At 45.0% G+C, this 22,218-nt stretch overlaps 4 protein-coding genes across 20 annotated transcripts in view; 2 read left to right on the plus strand and 2 right to left on the minus strand.

Annotated features, from left to right (window-relative positions):
* Window positions 1–6,715, minus strand: part of CELF1 (CUGBP Elav-like family member 1) — a 64,325-nt gene extending 57,610 nt beyond the window's left edge. For 10 of the 15 annotated variants that reach the window (XM_048308255.1, XM_048308264.1, XM_048308263.1 and 7 more), the window contains exon 1: window positions 6,645–6,715. The gene's annotated coding sequence lies outside the window, so the exon portion shown is untranslated. Of the gene's footprint in view, window positions 1–5,674; window positions 5,829–6,510; window positions 6,621–6,644 lie in introns of those variants that run through there. The other 5 variants (XM_048308266.1, XM_048308265.1, XM_048308268.1 and 2 more) reach the window with 5 other exon arrangements.
* Window positions 6,716–6,908: 193 nt separating this feature from the next.
* On the plus strand, window positions 6,909–9,149 carry PTPMT1 (protein tyrosine phosphatase mitochondrial 1). 2 transcript variants are annotated; one of them, XM_048307125.1, is made up of 4 exons: window positions 6,916–7,130; window positions 7,201–7,281; window positions 7,814–8,005; window positions 8,898–9,149. In XM_048307125.1, the coding sequence occupies exons 1-4, from the start codon at window positions 6,960–6,962 to the stop codon at window positions 9,027–9,029; spliced, it is 576 nt and encodes a 191-aa protein (XP_048163082.1). In that variant the 5' UTR covers window positions 6,916–6,959; the 3' UTR covers window positions 9,030–9,149. The 2 variants fall into 2 exon arrangements, with proteins under 2 accessions (XP_048163083.1, XP_048163082.1); XM_048307126.1 differs by lacking the exon at window positions 7,201–7,281 and having other exon boundaries at window positions 6,909–7,130.
* A 165-nt stretch (window positions 9,150–9,314) lies between these two features.
* On the minus strand, window positions 9,315–17,339 carry KBTBD4 (kelch repeat and BTB domain containing 4). Of its 2 annotated transcripts, none has more exons than XM_048307123.1 (4): window positions 17,249–17,339; window positions 14,156–14,776; window positions 11,540–11,646; window positions 9,315–10,963 (listed from the first exon to the last, which is right to left on the minus strand). In XM_048307123.1, exons 2-4 carry the CDS (start codon window positions 14,745–14,747, stop codon window positions 10,103–10,105), a joined length of 1,560 nt encoding a protein of 519 aa, XP_048163080.1. In that variant the 5' UTR covers window positions 14,748–14,776; window positions 17,249–17,339; the 3' UTR covers window positions 9,315–10,102. The 2 variants fall into 2 exon arrangements, with proteins under 2 accessions (XP_048163080.1, XP_048163079.1); XM_048307122.1 differs by having other exon boundaries at window positions 17,187–17,331.
* A 51-nt stretch (window positions 17,340–17,390) lies between these two features.
* On the plus strand, window positions 17,391–21,740 carry NDUFS3 (NADH:ubiquinone oxidoreductase core subunit S3). Its single transcript, XM_048307124.1, has 7 exons — window positions 17,391–17,451; window positions 17,555–17,617; window positions 18,403–18,500; window positions 18,759–18,908; window positions 19,741–19,866; window positions 20,154–20,273; window positions 21,493–21,740. The coding sequence occupies exons 1-7, from the start codon at window positions 17,406–17,408 to the stop codon at window positions 21,658–21,660; spliced, it is 771 nt and encodes a 256-aa protein (XP_048163081.1). The 5' UTR covers window positions 17,391–17,405; the 3' UTR covers window positions 21,661–21,740.
* The last annotated feature ends 478 nt before the right edge of the window (window positions 21,741–22,218 follow it).

Below are 22,218 nucleotides of genomic sequence, written 5' to 3' on the forward strand. Positions count from 1 at the left end.
CCCTGTTTAAGTACTGTCCTAAACCAGGAAGCATGACCTTTCTCATTGGTTGATAATAATTACTGCGGTGACCTGCCATACCTTGCCTGTTTTCCCTGTAGCCCTTTTTGCCAGTGTTTAAACACAAACTAAACCTTTTTCTACGCACTCTTCTTAAAAACAGAAGAAATGCACTTCTATGCAGCATCCTCTTCTTTCTCCACCCACCCCACCCCTTTCACATTCTGGCATGGAAAGAGCAGAGTAAGTGTAACTGAAGACCCAAATCCCTAGGTATTCACAGAAAAAAAATTTAAAGAAGTGGCACAGTCTATTTTTTTTTTTTTAGTACACAAGTATGACAGTTTGCGAACTCAAAAGCAGTTTCATTTATATTTAAAAAGCATCATTTTTCATGAGAGATTTATTACCATATGCTGCTGCCTATTCCTTCGACTTGGTGTATCCCACATTCGTGTGGTGATACAAAACTACCTTACAGGAATTATCAGAAAAGTTCTCTCATACAAGTAAGTGGAAGCTGCATCTTCCAGCTACATCAGGAATGCAGTAGCCAATTCAGAACTCAGAAAAGTGCACTTAGTCAGGTAGTTTTGTTAATGCCATGTGCATGTAGATACAAAAATGCTGGCATTCAAACCAATGACATTGATATTTTTTCAAATTTCCCATTATTGAGATAATGGTTTAGGCTCCCTGCAAATTCAGGAAGACCCCAGTATACCCAGAATTAGTTCTACACCTAAGCATAGCCAAAATTGTTTTCCTCACAAAAAAGGATCAAGAATATGTGTCCTAGTCTTGCTCTGCAAGAAATGCCTATTAAAACTTAGTCTTGAATTAAATGAAAAAAATAATTTGAAACCCAAAGAAATTCCAAAGCAAATTCTGCATCAGACAATTAGTGTCATAGCAGCTTCCACACTGAAATACACACAGTACCACCTACAGCCAGTCTCTAAGAGTTATCAAATTCTGGCATGGAATGCATAATCCAAAGCGTAACATGGGTGGCTTTACTCCACAAATATCAGAAAATTCTCACTTAACTTTTCCTAAGTCTCCAGTGCATATAATCATGGATTTCTGAGTGGCCAAAACTGCTTTAGAGAAGTAAATATACAACCACTTTTTTCCTGAAAAAGATTTTGCATACTGGTATTTTTAAAGGTATCACTTCTAATGTCACTTAGAACAGTGCAAGGAATTTTTACTGTTTCAACTCATTGTGCTCAATTGTGCTATACATTGTACAGTCATCAAACAATCACATGCAAGAATAAAGAAACAAAAAACACAGAAGAAATACAATTCATCACTAAGTTGACCTGCCATCCAAGTATTTTTTAATTCAGAATTTTAAACGGAGAACAGAAAATTTTTGAAGACAAATAACAAGGAAATACAGGTAAGTAGGCAAAAAATATTTTCAGATGGTGCTCTGCTTTGGAATACAAAATTATAAATTAGAGAAGAATTACTTTTACACTGTGTTGTGCCTACACAAAATGCAAAAGCTAGACGTGATGCTCAAAATACATTCTCTCTTCCGGAGATCAATATTTCATTGCCTTCTGAAGAAACATTTATCAAAACTCTATCTTGTAAGATTTTGCAGAGATAATAAGATGCCTGGCGTCCATCCTGCAAATCTCTACGTATATTAAGGAAGATGCTATCATCTTTGTATGTAGACTCGGACATTGTCTGCTAAGTGCTCGATTTGAATTACAAACTCCTCTGCTTTGGAAAAAGTAGACATGAATATTCCCTTTCCAACAGAGTCTAAAAAATTTGTGGATTGCATATCTATGTTGGAATATCTTTTGAACTGCATAGTTTGGGACAAAAATAGCAGAGAATATGCATGGGTTCAGTGAAAGCCTGAATTTTAAGTGGTAAGATGTTTGAAGAACAACAGTTTTACTTTGACATGTGTAATACTGAAATCTAGTGGATAACAACTACATTATTTTTGTGAAAAGTGCAGTACAAAGCAGCCTGAAAATAGAAGCAAAAGCTATCAGAAAGAACAGTTTTGATGGATGAAAAAAAGAAGCCAAGGTCCTGAAAAACTCAAACTAACTTGAAGTAAAAACAATGTAAGACAGTCACCTGGGTTCTTATATGAATTGGGAGAGCATTCAGTTCTGAGAGAATACAGAGCATGCAAGCATTAAATAAATGTTCTGCAAAGGAAAGCCTGCTAGATACCACACCAACATGATACTCAACCAACACCCATCCTCTTATCCACACGCTCATTCAAGATCTCCTTGAGGTGTGCTGCTGAAAAGGACAAAGAACCCAAACTGCCTGCTCATTTACATGGATTTCAGCAACACTCAAGCTAGTTATTCCATGCTACATTACAAGCAATTTAGTCAAACCAATGTTTGAGTGATACGGTTTTAAGCTCAGTTTACATAATCTTAAATCTACCTGGGACTTTACCACTGCAAGCCAAGCCATTAAATCAGTTATAAATCTACTCTAAATCAGTAAAGACTCATAATCAAAACTTGCAGTTTGTCAGTTTGCCTCTAACAGAGCAGCTAGTCAGCCAGCACACCTTTTCTAAAAACAAAACAAAAATACCACAATATACTAAATATACTGAAGATACAAGAGTAACATGCATACATGGGACAGACAAGACAGCTTGTGGACAAGCACTCCTCTTCTGGCATAAGGCTTTCATTTACACATACCTGTGCCACAAACTGCATCATCTAAACTGAAATTCTTCACCAAAAGTTGGAGACTACTGAAGATTTCTGTTCAGCCATCTAGTTGCTCACTGTTCATCCTGAATTCAGCTAGCAATGATGCATTTTCTTTAGCACAGAGCTATGACAGCTGGAAGTTTGAAGCTACTCAAGATGTCAAAGATGACTTCCTTTCCCTGGGATGATGACTGTGTTGCACTAGATTGCTGTCACACAAATAAGCCTGCTCTGTCCATCACCGTTCAGACTTGTGAGCTATTCCTCCCTACAGCAAAGCACTTGCAGACTAAGTGGCACTGCAGCTTTGAGGTATATTTTAGGTCTACTTGCTTGAGTCTCACATCAGGTGCAAACAAGATGATGTTCAGTTGATGTTTAGGAAATCTCCTCTTGAAATGTGAATACTAAAGCTCTTTCTTTTCACTGTTATGTCCCAAACACAAAGCGCCTTGGCAGCTTTCTAAAATAGGTTGTAAACAGCAATAGCAGAAAATGTGATATCTTGCATTCTTGCATTTATTTGTATAACACAAGTATCTCTGATGACTGGAGGAAGGGCAATAAAACTACTGGTTAATTTTTCCAATCAAGATAATCTCTCTTGCCTCAAGAAATCTTGTAACAGGATGGCCACTCAAGATCCTGTGCTGTGATACTTTGAGAAATACCCATTAGAGGCACCAGATAACTTTTCTCAATTTACAATTCCCATTCTAATAAATCCTGAAATATTTCAGTCTTCTTTGATTTATACTATTTTTTTCTCCTTCCAAATTCCTGATCAATGCATAAAAATTATACCTTCTTGCCCAAAGGCAGTTACCAAGGCAGTGAAAAACTCTGCACATAGTCTTGAAGGACAAGCAATACTGAACATGCCCAGATTGAAAAACATTTCAGACATTCATGGCAAGACTGAAAAATAAGAAAGCAAAAATACAGATCTGAGTCTGTTGGACTATCACTGCTGTCTCAGTAACCAAACTCACATTATGACTTGGAAAACTGGACATATTACTTAAGAACAGTCTCCAGTTCAACAGCCAGAACAGTGGGTTCTTAGATCTCAGTGCTAAAGACTAATAACCAGGAAATCTCAAAAACCATGAGAACTTGTCTCACTTCCCACCTACTCTAAAATAGGCACTAAAGGAAAAATTAGAGTGGGCTTTCTGAAGAGCTTTGTGGCAGATGACTCAGTAACTGGTAATCAATAACCACATTTCAGAAAAATATGCAAGAAATAATTAAGAAGCAACCTGCTCACAACAAAGTTTCCCAAAAAGTTCAATTAGATACTGGATTACAGGAAGAATCTTACTTTAATCAGTGTGAATCTAAATACTTAAGAATCACATAAACATCTATCTGTTATGAAATTCAACCAATTCAGGGTATTGCTGGTGATTTTGGAAGGAAATTTACACAATATTATAAATATTTCCCTTATTTCAAAGTGTCATATTTTGTTTCAACCAATGATTCTTCAACTGACGTACAGATTACTTGGCAAGGTATGGATTTATTATTAATGAGACAGACAACTATTGTATATCTATGACCCTGCCACATCTCCTGTTTTCCCCTTTAGAGAAGTAGTGCCAGGGAGTTTTCAGAATCCCTACTTGTAGCAGAAGAACTGAAAGAACCTTCCCCCTACCATGCAAAGATTATCTTACAAGTGCATCAAGTTTTGGAGGCCTAGCAGAAACATGGACATAGTAAGAAGTACACAGTACTACCATGGATTTCTTTACCCTATCTCCCATTGTGAAAGATGGGTAAGTTCTTCTCACTTTGTAGGTCATTTACTTTCAAAACAAAGCTACCTTACACATAAACCTTCATGTTTTAGTTCATGACTTTAGAACAGTCACTTTTCAATTGTCTGCTTTTCAATTGTTCCTGCTTTCTTTTGCATGTAAACAGAATGTCCTAGGCCTGCATCAATTATTTTGTTACCATAAAAAAAAAACAACAAACCAACAGATACAAAAGGGTAAACATGTAACCCAGCAGCTCTGATCCAGCAATGATTTTTCCCCAATGTAACATTAGAAACTTTGACAGGGGAGGGAAGAACGGAAAAAACACAACCATGCAGAAATGATCATTCAGAAAGGGTGAACACACTCCTCAGAACAGCATACACTTTCCCAAAATAATTGGATGTTATTATTGGATTTATTATTGGATTTCAGCAATAATTTTGAATGTGAGCAGAGGCTGAAAGAGAACGGTAAGCACCTTAAGAAAAAATAATTCTTTATATCACCGTACTTAAAATCCCCTATTTAGGAATTTTAGTAGCATATACATTTGCACCTATGTCTCTGAGCAGATATAAGAATTGTGCTCCTGTCCCGGGGGCTCTTCATCAGCAGGAATGCAACTCAATATATTAAGCTGCTAGATGCAAGCTGTAGCCACCCTAACATTTCCTAGCTCCATCTAAAGACATACGTATTAATTTTAAGCATCTACCACAGCAGGAGTCTTTCCAACAATGCTGCTTCTTCAAGACTTGGGTCCAGACACAATTCTACGAAGATATAGTATCTCATATTATGCAGAAATCCCAAGAACATAGCCGAGGGGAACGGAAAAAAAAAAAAAAAAAGTGATGGGTTTATTATGGCTGTGCAATGCCAAGTTAGTGCAGTAAAATCTATCCGATGAACTAACCTACAGAAAAACAGTAGAGGAGACAGCAAAAGACACTAGGAGAAAGTTCAGCAATTTTTGTGATCACTGGTACAAAGAGTAAGACTGGAAGGACAGACACACACAAAAGCCAAAAACACAAATTCAAGATAGTCAGAAATCCCAAGCTCTTGTAAGCCAGAAGTGAAGCGTGCTTCAAGATACAAATCCCCACCAAATACTTTTCTAAATCAAGCAAACTGGTGAAACGCACCCAACGACCACACTCAAGCAGTACATACAAGAAAGCTGCAATGCTTGAAAAATGTTCCCCGACAACTTCTGGCAGAAGAGAATGCCTGTGCCTTAAAGGTGAAAATGTCTGGGCCACAATTCCTCAGGAATTTAAAGGAGTGTATTCTAAGGTTGCCTCTCAACTTCCTTCTCGTAACAGCCCTACAAAAAAAGGGTGCTGTTATCAACCTTTACTGCTTCTTCATATACTTATCACCCATTTTACGCTCCGTCTCTCCTGGTTTTTATATTGCTCTTCCTACTTCATTCCAGTAGCGTCTGTCACGCCTTCTCATACTTGAGACTACAAATCCTCACACTGTGCTGAACTCCAATTTCCTGCTCGTGCTTCTCCTATGCCTGACTCGCCTCCACCCCCGGTGCACCAGGGCACATCTCACTGCTTCAGCGGACAGACCCCCACCGTGTCGACGACAACAGCAACGGCATCCCAGGTTCCTCTAAGCGCCCGGGGCGCCCAGCCCGGCAGGCTGGCGGCGGCCGAGCCCGGGGCAGCCGCTCCCCCGCCCTGGGGTCCGCCCGGCCTCGCCGCAGCCCCCCCGCCCCCAATGGCGCCGCCGCCACGGGCCGAGCTCGCACCCGCAGCGCCCCCGCCGCCGCCCGCGGCGCTGTCAGCGTTCGGATCAGATACGACACCCGGCAGCCTCCGGCTCCGGGCCCCGGAGGGGCTCCCGGCGGGGCGGCACCGCCCCGGGATGGCGCGCACGGGACGGCGGCGGCGGCTCCCCCGCGGGCGGGAGCGGGGCGGCCGCCTCGGCCCGGCACGAGCGGCCTCGCGGCGGGAGCCCCGGGGAACGGGGAAGAAGGGGCAAGGAGCCGTTACCTGCGCGAGACGGATCGCGCTTCCCGCCGGCTCGGCCCGGCTCGGCTCGGCCCCGCGCCGCGCCGTTCCTGCCGTGCCGACCCTGCCGTGCCGTGCGCGGCCCGAACTCCTCCCGGCGGCGACGCCGCCCTCACCTGCCCCGGGATCCGCCCGCGCCCCGCTCCGCTCCCTGCGCCGCCTCGGGCCGGCTCTGCAAGATGGCGGCGCTTCCGGGAGAGACCACGGCGGGCGCGGGGTGGAGGGGCCGGGGCTGTGCGCCCGCCCTCGCCGCGCCGCCGGCCCCGCCGCGCCCCGCCCGGCTCCGCCCCGCTTCGGCCCCGCCGGGCGCCTCTGGCCCGCGGCCGGACCCCACCGCGGGTGCTCCCTCTGGTGACGCTCAGTGCGCGCGTCCGCGGCGCTCCCCCGCCCGTCGGCCTGGCCCGGCCCGGCGCAGCGCGGCCCCGGCGCGGATGGGGGTGGTGGAGGCGCTGGGCGCCGGCGCGGCGCGGCTGCTCTTCTACCCATCGCTGCTGTACACGGTAGCGCGGGCGCGGCTGCCCGGGTTCCGCCGGCCCTGGTTCCACCGCATCGACGAAGTCGTGCTGCTCGGGGCGCTGCCGCTGCGGGGCCGCATTCGCAGGGTAAGGTGGGCGCAGCGGGGCGGGCCGGGCCGGGAGGACCGGAGATCCCTGACGGTGCCTGTGCCCGCAGCTGGTGGCGGAGGAGAACGTGCGCGGTGTGGTCACACTCACCGAGGACTACGAGACCCGGTTCCTCTGTTTTTCCCCGCAGGTGAGCCCCGGGATTGCTGGTGCCTCATCCCCCCCTCCCCCCCAGACGGGTCTCTCGTCGCTCTGTCCCGGCTCACATGAGGCTTTAGCCGCCTCCTGCCGTCATCCCGGCAGCGACCCCCAAGTCCTGTGTCAGCAAAGACGTGGCTACTCGTACCTAAGCTGACTTTAAAAACTATGCGACAAACCAGTAAAACGTGAGCATGCGAGTGAACTGTTGCAGCTGCAGTGGCAGGGAGGGACAGGGAGCATGGAATCCACGTACAACACTATACAGGAATGGCTTTTGAGTTGGGAAGAGATCCCAACTTCCCTCTTTTCCTTTAGCTGAACCACATTTTTTCAGTCCCCTTCAACTACTAGTTTTTGATGACCAGCACTTAAGTTTTCATACATCTGATTTAAAGGATTGACATTCAAAGTCTGTTTACATCCTCTCTGAATTTCTCAACTGTCTCAACAGGTTCTGAGTTTCTTTCAGTAAAAAAACCAACCCAAGAGTTCACTGACCAAATCTGCTATGTCTGTTACAGGAATGGGAGGCAATGGGAGTGGAGCAACTGCGTCTCAGCACTGTGGATCTAACTGGAGTCCCCACCTTGGAAAACCTGCACAAGGGCGTGGAGTTCATCCTGAGACACCGAGCCTGCGGTAACAGCGTCTATGTGCACTGCAAGGCAGGGCGCTCCCGCAGTGCCACCATGGTGGCAGCATACTTAATTCAGGTCAGAAGGAACCTCTGCTAAATGGGGTTTATTTTCATTAAAAAATGGAAATAAAGTGCAGACAACCTTTATAGTTAACTCTCACTTAAGAAGCCTGAGCCCATACAGGTTAATATTCCACGATTTTACAGAGTTTGGACACCCATTTTAAGAGAGGCCCCAAAATTATCTTGCTGTTTTGAATGCAAATGCAAATTTTGAATGATTCTGCTTTTCTTAATTCTTTCTGTGGAGGAATAGATTGAGGTAGGAATAACAAGTCACTCACGAGTGTAGGTTCAGTGAGCAGATAAATATCCATTTTTGTTGTTCATATTTTCTCCTTGGTTCACTGGAGTGGTGAGCCTTTCTACGTTTTTCCGTAAATACAATTCAGGATCAAGAGAACTCACTTCAGTTTTCTGAATTCCTCTACCAACCCAACTAGGGAAATCAGCACTAAGAACAAAATCCTACCTGTGGATTCTTCCTTTTGTTTTATTAAGCTCTCCCTGGAAAATTTTCCATTAATGCTGAAGGGAAAATTTTCTCACTAAGTGCTGAAATGTGACGGGAACACCAGTAAAGTTTTTTAAAAAAAATTTAAAAGCCAGCTGCACTTTTGCTCTGGTCTAGTGGGGCTAAAACAGGAAACTATTCACAACATGAAGGAAGAGTGAGCGAGACAGAAAGTGGAAGGCCCAGGTAGCAACCGTTCCTCTTTAACTGAGGGACTCATATCATGAATGTGTGACTTGCAGGCCTCTCTGAGAGAAACATCGAGTAAACCTAAGGGGCAAAGCAGCAGCAAACTTTCTAACACCTCTAATATTGCCTGTAGCCTCCAGGAATGTTCCATTAACTGTTGGAAAGATGGAATGGATTTTCACTTGCTGGGTTTCTGCCTTTTCAGCTGCATCAGTGGAGCCCTCGGCAAGCAATAGAAGCCATTGCCAAGATTCGTCCCCACATCCTTGTTCGACACAAACAAGTCCAGGTCCTGGAAAAATTTCACAGGAACATGATCACTGGGAGAACTGCATAACATAGTAAGAACTATCAAAATCCCCATCTCAGCTGCTATAAAAAAAGTTTTTATGATCTAACAAAAGCCTAAGTGTTTTTCTTCTTGACCATCAATAAAGAACTGTTAACGTAAATTACAGTAAAGGGGAAATAGGGCTGTTTCATCAAAGCTTTCTTTCCTTATGGCTAATATCTTAGATCTCTTGGAGCCACACATCTTTTCCACACATCAGTGCTGAGCGGAACTGCAATCCACAGGAAGTTCAAAAATATTTGTATTTTAAGCAAAGAGAAAAAAACAAAATACTTTGTCTCAGTAGAGACTTTATTCAGATTCTTACCCAAAGGGTTACAGTGCCAACAGAGAGGGGTAGGAGGAAGTGGTCTTATTTCTGTCTGTTCAGCAACACTATGTTATAATTACAGGTGGGGATTTCCTGTACAGTAAAGGAAGCCAATGCTCTAAAAATTATCTCCCTCTTTATACTAGGTGATGACAGAGCAGTAAGCAAGTACTCAGTTGGTTACAACTCCTCTAGGAGAAGTGCTGAATGTCACCTAAGCGTCCTGGGGTCAGTTCTGGCATCTGTCTGCCAGGCCCTCCTTCTGCAATAGGACACAGGAATGTTTAAATGGGAGTATCCCTGGGGGACACAGTGCACGTCTAACTCTGCTGTGACTGACACAGCAGCAACACACAGTCTCCTAGGCAGTTAAAACTAGCAGTCTGCGCCAAGGAGGATGTTGTCCATATGCCCTAGGATTTTTTAGTGGTGGATTGGTTCCAGGCTAAAATAGCCATTTGCTGCCATTTGGGCCTCAAACGCAGGCAGCTTATCATCAAGGAATCAAAGTAATAGCATGTAGTCCATCTGAAATCTAAGATACAACAGTTCAATACAGTTTCAATAGTGCTATGTAAAAGAATAGGCCCACAGTCAGAAAGCCTGTACTTCCTCTGCATAGATACAGAGGATGGGGTCTTTACTGGATGTTGTGAGCTTGTAGTAATTGGGACTGGTGCTGAGGGTTGCAGGTGTCTTCGAGCTGCACAGCAAGACACGGTTGCTGTCTTTCTATCACTGCGCCTGTTTAGGCCAGGACAAACTGCAGGTTAGTGAGCAACACTTTGATGCCGCTCGTGACTGTTACAACAGAAGTGGCTGGGTTAAGTTTAAAAGTATTTGCATCACCCTTTTTATAGCGGTCGCGAAAGACATAGATGCTGCCATTGCAGCTGGCAATTTTCCAGAGGGATGGTACTGAGCTCCAGGCATCCGGGAGGCATAGCCGGGTGAAGCTATCCAGTAGGGGATTGTAGCAGAGCAGTGAATCCCCCTCGGCCACAACGAACACCACATCCTTGTGCACAGCAGCGTGCATGCGCCCTGCGAAAGGCAGTACGTATGGCTTCACGTGGCATTTCTCTGTGTTGGTATCATAGCACTGAATGAGCCGAGACGGCTTGGTGAAGAAGTCTAAGTCATTTTCCTCCCCACCCAGCAGGTAAATGACACCATTAAGGTTTACCCCTGCAGCTCCAGAGACTGCCACTTCCAATTGGCTGGTCTCTGTCCACACGTTGTCTCGTACTCTGTAATATATGACAGCATTAGAGAGAGTGTCCTGTAGAGTTTTCCCCCCCAGTGAATATATTGCATCCTTGCTTGGCACGGAGACGAGGGTGTGCTGGAGCCGGTCACGGGGCAGAGGAGCACACCATTCCCAGTCTATGGTCGCATTGTTGCATTTCCACATGCGTCGTGGAATGGAGCCACCAACGACATACAGGTCACTACCATGCTTGCAGGCTGCAGTGATCTGGTGACACAGGCTGTTCTGGCCACTCACACTTATGGAGTCATCATCAGCACAGTGCAGAGAGACAGCGAGCGAATGTGTACGTGATGACTCCTTTCCAATCAGATAGATGTGAACATTTTCTCCAATCACCTGGGCGAAAGGAGAAGAGTGTCAGCAGAATCAGATCTTACACAAACATCAGTGATGCTCAAGACTGAATTCTTCGGTTTAGGACCCACCTGTGGGCCTGAAGGATATAATCTGCTTCCCAAGTCCTGCCACCCTACAACATTCAGGATTCAGAGCCTCAAAGCCTTTTCAACATACCATTCATGTCCGACACAATAAAATAGCCACAGACGTCACTGGAACACAAGTCTTCGTGGTTTACGTAAGGGCCAGTTACATCCCTGATGGAGTACAGTTGTTACGAGAGGAATGCCAAACATAGATTTCTGAACAGTTTCTTTGGTAACTGAGGTGAAATAAATTATTTGTGGCACTGGTCCAATCACCAGTGAAAGCAGCCTCAGGTTAAAATAAAAAAAGCTGTCAGTGGGGTTGCTGTTTATGACACTGAAAGTATCCTCTCACAAGCACCATGAATTTCAATGACATTTGTATTTTGTGGCTTTCAAGTCATACCTGAGAGCAGAATACCCTGCCCTGAGAAGTGTGAAACCAGCAAGTGCTACACCAGCCCCAGAACATAAGGTCTTTTTATACCTTCAGACTCGATCGCAGAGTCTCTGAAAAGCCCGCTCGCTCCTCCTTGTTGAAGTTGATCCAGGTTTCTATGGCAACTGCTGGATTCTGAGAACATGGAACGCCATCTGCGGTTTGGGGACAGAAATGCATTTACAGTATCTAGACAAAGGTGTATGTACTCGGGAACACCCTTTTCCTGCGGCTGCCTCCCCGCAGTCCCACCACAAATCCTACTTTCTGGAGAGGAAAAACAGACACAGGCCTTTATGGATTTTGTCAGGCATGATCAGCACTGCCAGCCAGCCAACTACATGAAATTAATTTCAGTAACTATCAGAAGACAGAGCTGCCAGATCTTAAGCACTTTGGATGAGTTTCAGCAGTCTATTCACGAATCTATGTCCAAGAGAAAGAGGACAGGAAAGAGAACTTACATGGTGTGTGACGACGACAAATACTTTCTTATTTAATCATTTATGCAAAAAGATTCTGTTATTGAGAATCTCAGCACCTGCCTTTCTTTCTGGCCGGTCCTAGAAACCTATCTAGCAAAAGTCATCTACAGAATGTGTCTGAGCACTGCCAGGCAGCTGACCCTCATGACTGAACATCTGGTGTTGCTGCTATCCTCTTAACATTTGGAAATCCCCAATGAGCTACTAGAGCTTTTCTTAGCTGTGTGACAGTAGGAAACACTCGACAGACTGCATCAAATTTCAATCTCTTTCCAGACATAACTGGAAGTTTTGGTTAAGCCACAAACTCTTGTATTGTCATCATCAGTACATTATCGAAAAGATTTTAGGTATTTCCTTCCAGTTTGAAAGCCAGCAATTATGCCTGTCTTCATTGAGAAGCTTCCCTACGAAGACTCTCTGATTTTGTAGTCTGTTCTCATGACAAACTCTGAATTCAATGATGCTGAAGGCACCAGACAAATTCCAATGCTTTTCTCTATAGTGGAAGGGAGCAGAAAAAGTGTGGCACAAAAGCAGGTATTTCAGCTCTGTTTAAAAGGATTCCCATAAGCTAACCATCACATGTAGTGCTTAAATGGAAAAAATTTGATTTTGAAATTGGTCCTATAGTGCAACAGAAGGTAAACTTAATGAATTACTATTTCATGAAATTAATTTTAATCCTTGCCACTAAAAGCTTCCCCTATTTAATTCTCCATTAACTAAACAAAGATGCAGGAAATGCAAAAGAAAAGGAGTTTTCGTACCTTTTTAAGAAGGGAAGTACTTCAGATTTTAATCCATTTAATGAGCTAAGTTGTGGCATAAATGCCGAGTAATGTGATTCTACATATGAAAATAGATGATGCATGGAAAAAAGTTATACTGAGAAATTGTTTTAATTTAGGACCACAAGTGCTAAACTCCATAGTCCTAAAACTGGTTTTTATGTGGAATCCCTAGGAAATTAAAGGTGATTGACCTCTACTGTTTTATTTCATTATTTTAGAGGGGTTTTTTAATGAACTCGCAACTTATTTCAAAAACTTTAGCTAGACAGGTATCAAAATTACTCTAAGTTTATCACAGTTTTTGAGCTATCAGTACATATACTCAATAGGTTCTTGACTGTAAGTTTCTTTAGGTGCAATAGAGATAATTTAATGCAGTATCTGTAAAGACTCTCATACGCATAGCATCAACTCTAAAGGCTAGTTTAAGTCTTATGGATAGATTTGCCAGTGTTCCAAAGAAGCCAGTCATGGTAGGTTTATTTTTGTAACAGCATATAAAACACATGACACACAAAGTATAGTCACTTACTCAGTTACAAAGAGTAATTAAAAGCAAGAAAGAGGCACATCTGAATGTATGAGCTGCTTCTACATTCTTGCTTGCTCTAGCAATGATACCTAACTGCAGAAAAATGGACTTGTGACTGCAGCATCCTGGAGAGGTGACAAATACTGGCTGTACCTACTAGGGCAGCAGATCTTTAAGGATTGGTGGAAGCTGGACCAAGTTGTCCATGTGTTGACACGTCCTTCACAACACTGAGTCATTGCATCCATTACTGTGGAAGGCTAGTACCTTTATAAGAAGGGTAATTACTGTATTACTCAAGATGTTACAATGCCTCTATTTCAGTCAGTTGAGTGCCTAAGTAATCCTAACAATTATATACAATTGTAAATAACACTAAAATAGTCTAAAAATATGTGCTCAAGCCTTCTTACAGACGTTGAGTTATTGCATTACTACGTTAAATGATTATGAGCTAAAGGGATAAAAAAGACTTTCATCAGATGTTTATTTCTGGTAAGGCTTCTTTGTTTTACTTTTAACGCAAACAAAAATAAAAAAAATTGTTGGAAGTTATGTTTAAAAAATGTGTAACACTTCTAACCTGTTGACTCAGGAACTGCTGTGAATTTCTGACATCCTCTACGTCCCTTTTCTACAGCTTAGATGTTTCATGTCCAGTAACAATTAATGGTTTGGGGCTTTTTCTGACAAAGGTATCCAGAATGTTTTGCTTTGCTTTGCTTAGCTAAGTCTCTGAATAGACAGTGATTATGAAAGGTTGGATCTTTTCATCTATTTTGTTCACTACTTGACCAGACTCTGAAAGTCTCTTTCTACGTCCACATCCTAGGCAGTCTGAAGAACTCCTTACCTGTAAGGATGTCTGTCAGTAGGCGGAGAGGCAGGTGTAGGAACTCCTCTGTCTCCTGCAGCTGAGACAAATGTGACTTTGCACAGTGTTTGGCAGCTGTGTAGAGCTCCATGTCACTGTGTTGATCTGCCAACCACATGACCTGCAGACAGTTTCTAACCTGCACTGTACGGGCCAGAAAACGGGAGCACTCTTCAAAAAGGGCAGTCAGCTGGTACATGTCTGCCACTTCATAGGTTTCCTGCAACTCCTCTGCCCTCAGCTTTACAGTTCCATGGTAAATATAGTCCACAAGGAGCTGAAAGACACTCTCGCTAACGTCCTGCAGCTCAATCACCCGGTTGTGGGCCTCCTTTAGGTTGGAAGTGAACATAGAACGAAAAAAGCAGCTCTGAGCTGAGAGGACCAAACGGTGCAGCTGGAATTCTTTGCCTTCCACTGATATTGTAACATCAGCAAAGAGCTCATCCTCCAAGCATAATTTCATAATACCCTGGGCCACACGGCCTGAGTGGGAGCGGTCGGTGAAGGTGTAGTTCACAAAGTAGTTTTCTTCTGCAGAGGAGCCTCCAGTCTCTTCTGATGAGTCCATGGTGCTGCACAAATCAGACCTCCAGCAATCTGTAAAATCACAATAATTATACAGCTTTCTCTCACCACTAACAAGATTATGCGGTACTTCAGGGTACAGGGAAAAATCAAACATATTGGTAAGAGTCCAGCATATTTTAGACTAAACATAAATAGCACAGCCAGAAACTTGTGCTTGAGCTTCAGAATCTCAAACAACAAATGAGAAGTTGGCATAATTAAAATTATAATATATACCAAACTTCCAGTACAGTGCACATCGCATCCCAGCAGGGCTTGGAGACGTGCATATCTTTTCACCACTCATTTCACCGACACAAAGAAATGCAGCAAGTTATTCAAGTGGAAAGTCCAGCAACCGCCCTAGGAAACTTGCAAAGCCAAAAAATGTGGCAGCAGCATAGCTGGACTAGATGTGAAAAGGATTACAGTATCATACTAAAAAAGAGCACAGGCAGCAGTTCATACCATCAGGAGGTGTTAATTACTGTCCAAACCCAATGATGAAGCTGTATCAAGGTGAACTTGCTTTTACCAAAAAGATGCATGAGATGTCCGCCAGACAAAACCACCAGTCCTTCAAGCTAACCAAATGAGGTAACTGATGGTTATGCTGTTTGTTAATGTGCCAGTCAATTTCAGCATGCAAAACAAAATGTTAGATGTTGTTAGTCACTGCTTCCCAAGTGGAAAGGGGAACAAAACTTAAAAGAAAACACCTCTTAGTAGGTACCAAGGATGTTTGCAGAGCTCCAGGTAGTTTGTGGGTCAGAAAAGCTTCTGAAACATAAGACTACTACAGCAAGGAGCTCTTTTTTACCATGGCTCTTGACAGCATTAAGAACAGTTGCCTACCTGCAGTCACTTTAGACTTATTTTTACAACTGAACTACCAGCCATTATGTCTGATATCACAAATTTCGTCAACTAATAATGACCATTATTTCAAGTACAATGTTTCACAAAGATGTGATTTTTTTTCTCCAACAGATTCAGTTACTCTTCCATGGTTTATATTGTCAAACATGCATTTTCTTACAATTACTCTGCTTGATCAGGAGGGCTCCTAAGTTCTTTGCTCAAATTCTGTTCACGGGAAGTAGTGTCTACATCCCTAATTAGCTGGACATGTCCATCTCATCTCTGGTGATTGCCTGCCTTAATTACACTCATCTCGATTTTACAGTAGTTCTGGTCTGTCTGGAAAGTACCTATACATTAGTCTGTAAGAGACTGAGGAACTGCAGTCAGCATAGAACACATCAATACTATTTTTCCAGGTTTACAAAGTATGAGCCTATCCTGCAAATTGGCTTCCACTTCGGTTAAAGCTCTTTATCCTTACAGTCAAGGTGCTTAGGAGCTTCAGCCCAGAATGCAGAAGAGACCACACAGAGCACCAAGATATGGACAGATGAACTACTCTGCGCCCTTGGCATGGCAGAACCAGCTGCCCACACTGCCCTGCACAACTCCCAGAGGACTGATGCCAAGTCACAGAAGAAATGCCAAGAAGCAGCTAAAGACTACGCAAACCTCACATCCTCCTTGCAGACACCCAGACAAAGCTCCCCTTTGCACCCATGATGTCTCTGCTATAAAGAAAGAGGCATGCAGGACAGTTAACTGTCCCAAACAGCCCAATCTTATGCTCCATGCATTCCGTAGGCCAGGCTATCAGTGAGAGTGGTTGAACCAACACCTGGTACACCTCCTTCACAGAATCACAGAATCACTTAAATTGGAAAAATCCTCTGAGACCATCGAGGCCAACCTATGACTGAACACCACCATGTCAACTAGACCATGGCACTGAATGCTGCCTCCAGTCTTTCCTGAAACACCTTCAGGGGCGGCAACTCCACCACCTCCCTGGGCAGTCCATTCCAGTCTCTAATCATCCTTCCTGTGAAGTTCTTCCTAATGTCCAGCCTAAACCTCGCCTGCTGCAGCTTAAGCCTGTGTTCTCTCGTCTTGTCGCTGGCTGCCTGGGAGAAGAGGCCAACCTCCACCCGGCTACAACCTTTCAGGCAGCTGGATAGGGTGATAAAGTCATCTCTGAGCCTTCTTTTCTCCAGGCTAAACAACCCCAGCTCCCTCAGCCGCTCCTCACAGGACTTGTGCTCCAGCTTCCCTCCTTCGTTGCTCCTGACAGGGTCGCGGACGCTACGGCGGCGCCCGGGCTCGGGGAACCCCTAAGCACAACTGACAGCGACCCTACGGTCCGGGGCGAGGAGAAGGAAGGAAGGAAGGCTGATCCTCGGAGAAACGCAGATTCCCACCAGGGCCGCGCTGACGCTGTGCAAAGCTCGGCGCTGGCTCAGTCCGGGGGCTGCCGGCGTCCCCCGCCCTCCGCGCCCACACCTCCGCGGCGCTCGCTGCTCCGTCCCCGGGCCGGCGGCCGCGCCGCTCCCCGCCGGCCGCGCCGCGCGGCACCCACCTGCGGCGCTTCCCTTCATGCCGCCGCCCCGGGGTGCCCCAGCGGCTGCTCCCGGCCCTCACCCTGCGCCAGGCGCCGCCGGGCACTCGCCGATTCCGCCCACCGACCCGGAGCCGTCCCCGGGAAGCTCTTCGCGCGCTTCCGCCCCCGGGGGAAGCGCGGCGGCGGCGGCACTTTCCGCTTCCGCTCCGTGCCCTTGCCCGTCCGTGTCCCGGCGGGATGTGGGCGGCGGCGGCTCGGGGCCTGGCGCGGGCCGCGCTGCGAGGTGAGGCCGCGGGGGCTGTGCCGGGGGCTGTGCCGGGGGCTGTGCCTGGCGCGGGCCGGGCGGTTGGCGGCGGTCGGTGAGATGTGTCCGTTTCTCTCCGCAGCTGGCGCGGCACCGGCGGCGGCACGGGCCCGGCTGGCGGGGAGCTCCGCCGCGGACACTCGCCGTAAGTGCGGGGCCGGGCAGGGGGCGGAGGGGGGCCCGAGGCGTGCGGTTGTGCCCCTGCCAGCCGGCGGGAGGGCACCGAACCGCCCCACGGACGTTCCTGGGCGATGGAACCGTTTTAGTGAGCGCGTCGGGAAAGGGTTGGTCCGGTCACCCGTAAACCCCAATAGCGCAGAAAAGTGGCTGTGTTGGTAACCGTGCTTGCTCTGGGTTCCCGTGCTTGCTCTGGGTACCCATCTGCATCCTTTCTCAGATGCAGGTCCAGCCTGCTTTTTCTCTGCAAAGCCGTGCTTGGGCAAGAGCTTCATAGCCCCTCATCGCCCTGGCTCTTAAGGGTTTTTAATCGTAACAGTGAAAAAACCCACCCCAACAGCGCGAGTTCTTAGAGTGTTTTGATTATGAGGGGCTTGCTTAGATGCTGACACATCCAACAAAACCAGAAAACAAGGCCCATTCTAGACCCAGGTTGAATGACATGAGCACTGCCTAAGTTCAGGTTATTGTCTCTGTTGCCCTCTTTTTCATCTCATTATTTACTTTTTCATCATCTTGTTGGGCAATTCCTGCTGCTCTTTAGAGTCAACAAAATTTTAGCACTGACACAGATTTCCTTCATTATCAAAGTGTGTAGTTGCACATTCTGTGTAGCACAAGTATGTTGCTATAATGTAGTCTCTGACAGACAGCCAGACTGGTTAAAGGGAGTTTAAAGGGAGTTACTAGTCTTCTCTCTGTAGCTTTCTGTATTCCCTGTCATAATCTTGGAAACTTTATGTTTCTCCTTAGCTACTGTCAGACCAAAAAATGAAGTAGAACAGAAGCAGCTATGTGCTTTTGGGGAGTATGTGGCTGAGATTCTGCCCAAGTATATCCAGCAAGTACAGGTAGGTGCTGTTTGAGAAATTGTTCTTGTGATGGGACAGGATCCAGTGAATATACCACTTATTTGTTACCCATTTAGAGAAGGTGTTCTGGGGAAGAAAAATGGTCAGAATTCCATGAAAAGTTACTGCTGTTGTTAAGCCCCTTGATCTGATGCCTTTTTATGTCTGCTGTGTCGCTTTCTTTGAGTTTTCTGCTGAAATCAGCATAATGTTTGAGTGTTTGTACTCATGCCCTTCCCGCTGTTCTGTTTTCATCAGGTGACGTGTTTCAATGAGCTGGAACTTCTGATCCATCCGGATGGGATCATTCCTGTCCTGACCTTCCTTCGTGACCACACCAATGCCCAGTTCAAATCCTTGGCTGACTTGACTGCTGTTGATGTCCCGTCTCGGCAGTACCGCTTTGAGGTAGGAGCTGCTCAGAGGTGCAGGACTTGGAGGGCTTCACAAGTACTGCTGCCTGTAGGTGCTCTTGCAGCTCTGACCACTTTTTTTGGTTTCTGGCAGTGAGAAGGAAATTTCAAGAGTTGTAGCTAGAGTTTCTTTGAGTCAAAGACCTCCAGCTGCTGAAGAAGTGGAATATTTTTTTAATTCAATATTTTTCTTTCAAAAACCAAGGTAGTGGATTCATAGAAATAATAGAAATATAGACCCTAATTTATTCATTTTTTCCAGTCACCAAGGCAGTATCAAACAAGGCTTTAAAATTCCTTACAGAGTTTTGGGATTTTTTTTCAATCTTACTGTAGTATATATTTCTTCCCCCGAGATTATAATAATCCTCATAACCAGCCTTTGTATTAGACTCCACCACCATAAAAGTTTGAAATGTTCCCTGGTATCCAACTTGTTTGCCGAAAATTAAAGTGTACTTTTTCTTAGCTTTCTCCCACTGATAGTAATTGCAAGAGTGATTGATAGTAATTTTCTTCAAGACAGACTATTGTCAAGTGTTTCCATCCCTCCAGTAGTCTCTCTTTTAAGATTTAGTATCTCTCTTTACTTCTGCTCTTCTACATCAGTCATGTTTTCTAAGTCTCATAACTTTGTCACACTTCTAAGGACCAAAGTGATGAGCTATTGGAACCTCAGTTGGAGGAGTGTCTTTTAGTGGCCAGCTCTGAAGTGCTGAATGTGATCCTGCTCATAAAGAATATTTGAAATAGTCCTTGTGTGGCTTTGCTTAGCCAGTGGTGTAATGCAAAGAGATCCATAAATGCTGCCTGTTCCTCTGCTTCAGATTGTGTACAACCTGCTGTCCCTGCGGTTCAACAGCCGCATCCGTGTGAAGACGTACACCGATGAGCTGACACCTGTTGATTCAGCAGTGTCTGTGCACAAGGCAGCAAATTGGTATGAAAGAGAGGTGAGTGCTGCTGTGCTTGGGAGCAGAATCTTGCTGGAGGGAGGCTGTATTTTCCCAGTCAAAGTGATTTCCCCAAGGCCCTCAGAAAGAAAGAGAGAAGTGTTTTCCTGGCTGCTTTTTCAGAGTAGGAGACAAAACAATGTTTGATTTGCTTTTGAATGAATTTCTGCATCAGTTTTGCTGGCACTGTACAAAGCCAGGCATGTAACTGAAATTTTATAGATATAAGACATGCAGGTTTTTGATTTTTTCAAATATAATTCAACTAACCTGTCCCTTTCATTTAGGTTTGGGACATGTATGGTGTTTTCTTTGCCAACCATCCTGATCTAAGGCGAATCCTCACAGATTATGGGTTTGAGGGCCATCCATTCCGGAAGGACTTCCCACTCTCTGGTTATGTGGAGGTAGGAGATACAGTCATGTCTAAAGTTAGTAAGTCTCCCCAGTGCTCTTTTCTGAGTTCCAATACAAAGATGTGGCTGCTTTACAATCATTTGTCTGAAGGATGTTTCACTTGTCTGTATTCCAGAGGAGTTGTATAAAATTGTGTGGAAATTTGAAGTATCACACAAAGAATCATCCATAATAAGGCAGCCTAAGGCTAGAGAAATTGAGCAAAATGTTATGTGCTGTATACCAAAGATACTTGTCAGGGAGAGAAAGTGCTTCTGCTTTCAGCACATTTTCTGGGAGATTAAAGTTTCCACTGCAAAACTGAAGGATGAAGGACTGAACCATTCTTGATTCAGTTGGAACTTCACTTTGTTGAGTTTTTGTAGGCCCAGATTATAAAACTCTGGTTAAATTGACTCTTGCCATTTATCGTTTACCTTGGTATGCCAACCACAGGTGAAATGAGAGTGTTTGGTATCAGTCTAGTTTCAAATGATTGCCCTGCAGAAGCAGGCGTATATGGTGCAGTGTTAAGACTGAGTTGAGTTTCAGGAGGAAACAGTGAAGTTCTGCAAAAAACAGGCTGTTTTAAGAAATGTAGAAATAACAAAATCCTGCAAGCAAGGATAAGGCTACATCTCCTGAGCTGGGGTTCAGAGATCTGGACTAGGACAGTGAGGATAAAGCAAGCCAATTGGAAGTGTCTGGTACTCACCTGCATTCCATCCTGGTTGTCTTCTTTTTCTCTTCTTGTTCTGAGTGTTACACTAAAAATTAGAACAACTAAAACCAAACAAATGCCATATTATAAAGATTCATGAGTATAGTCCTCAGCCATGCAGGCCCAGGATGGGCCACCTTATTTCAGTGACTCAGGAGAAATTCCTTTGTCAAATGACAAATTAAATATGTTATTCCACGTGAACTTCACATGGACTGTTAGGCTGGGCACTCCTAATTCTGGGTGCTTAGTTGTGACGCCTGAGGGCCATGGTAGCAAAGCAAAGAGGAGGGTTTTCTTGGACAGTCCAGAGATCTCAGTAGCATCTGGAGAGCTCATTTAGTATTGAGAACTGAAGCCATGGCAGAGGCCTGTGGGTCTGTGGTTTTTCCATGGGTAAGAAGTGGAGTTGTCTGCACAGAGGGTGGTCTGGGTCACTGTGCACAGCAAATAAAGATGCTCCAGGAGTGGGGTAAAGTGACTGGCCTGTGTTCTTTGCGCTGTTCCAGGTGCGGTATGATGATGAAGTCAAACGGGTGGTGGCAGAGCCTGTGGAGCTAGCTCAGGAATTTCGCAAGTTCGATCTGAATAGCCCGTGGGAGGCATTTCCTGCCTATCGTCCAGCTCCAGAACCCCCGAAAATAGAAGCAGGAGCAAAGAAAGAAGATGCCAAATAGCAGCAGAAGGAAGCGGATGTGCGGCACCATCCTTTCTGTTCTAATATAGTATTTATAATAATAAAAATTGATATGAGATACCTGCCTGTTGTGATCTCAGGAATAATGTTTTCAAACTAGATGAAAAGCACAAGGCCAGGGAATGCTGATTTGCAATCCTTATGATCCAGCTAGTAGATGTTTATCTGGTGCTTTGAGTTGTAAAACGGGGCGTTTTTTTTTTTGGTTTGCAAATTGAACGGAGTGCCGGCACTGCCTGTGGCTAAGTGTTTTATGAACACTACTCCTGCCAGCAGTCCTGCAGGCGAAGTTCAGAACCTGAGCACTCGATAAGAGACTGCACTGAAGCAGCTGTGGAGCTTGAGCAATGGGACAGCAGTTTCTTAGCTCCAGGATGGGTGTTGGCAAGATGGTAATAATATGGCAAACAGGAAAAGCCTGGGTAAATGGTTCTAATACAGTTCCTCTCAGGACAACACAAATGTACCTGGGTCCAGACCAAAACAATTATGGAAATCTCTCTATTGTTTCCATGGGAATTAGGTCAGTGCCTTTTAA

This window comes from Corvus hawaiiensis, chromosome 6, assembly GCF_020740725.1.
Source record: "Corvus hawaiiensis isolate bCorHaw1 chromosome 6, bCorHaw1.pri.cur, whole genome shotgun sequence".
Taxonomy (NCBI): Eukaryota; Metazoa; Chordata; class Aves; order Passeriformes; family Corvidae; genus Corvus; species Corvus hawaiiensis.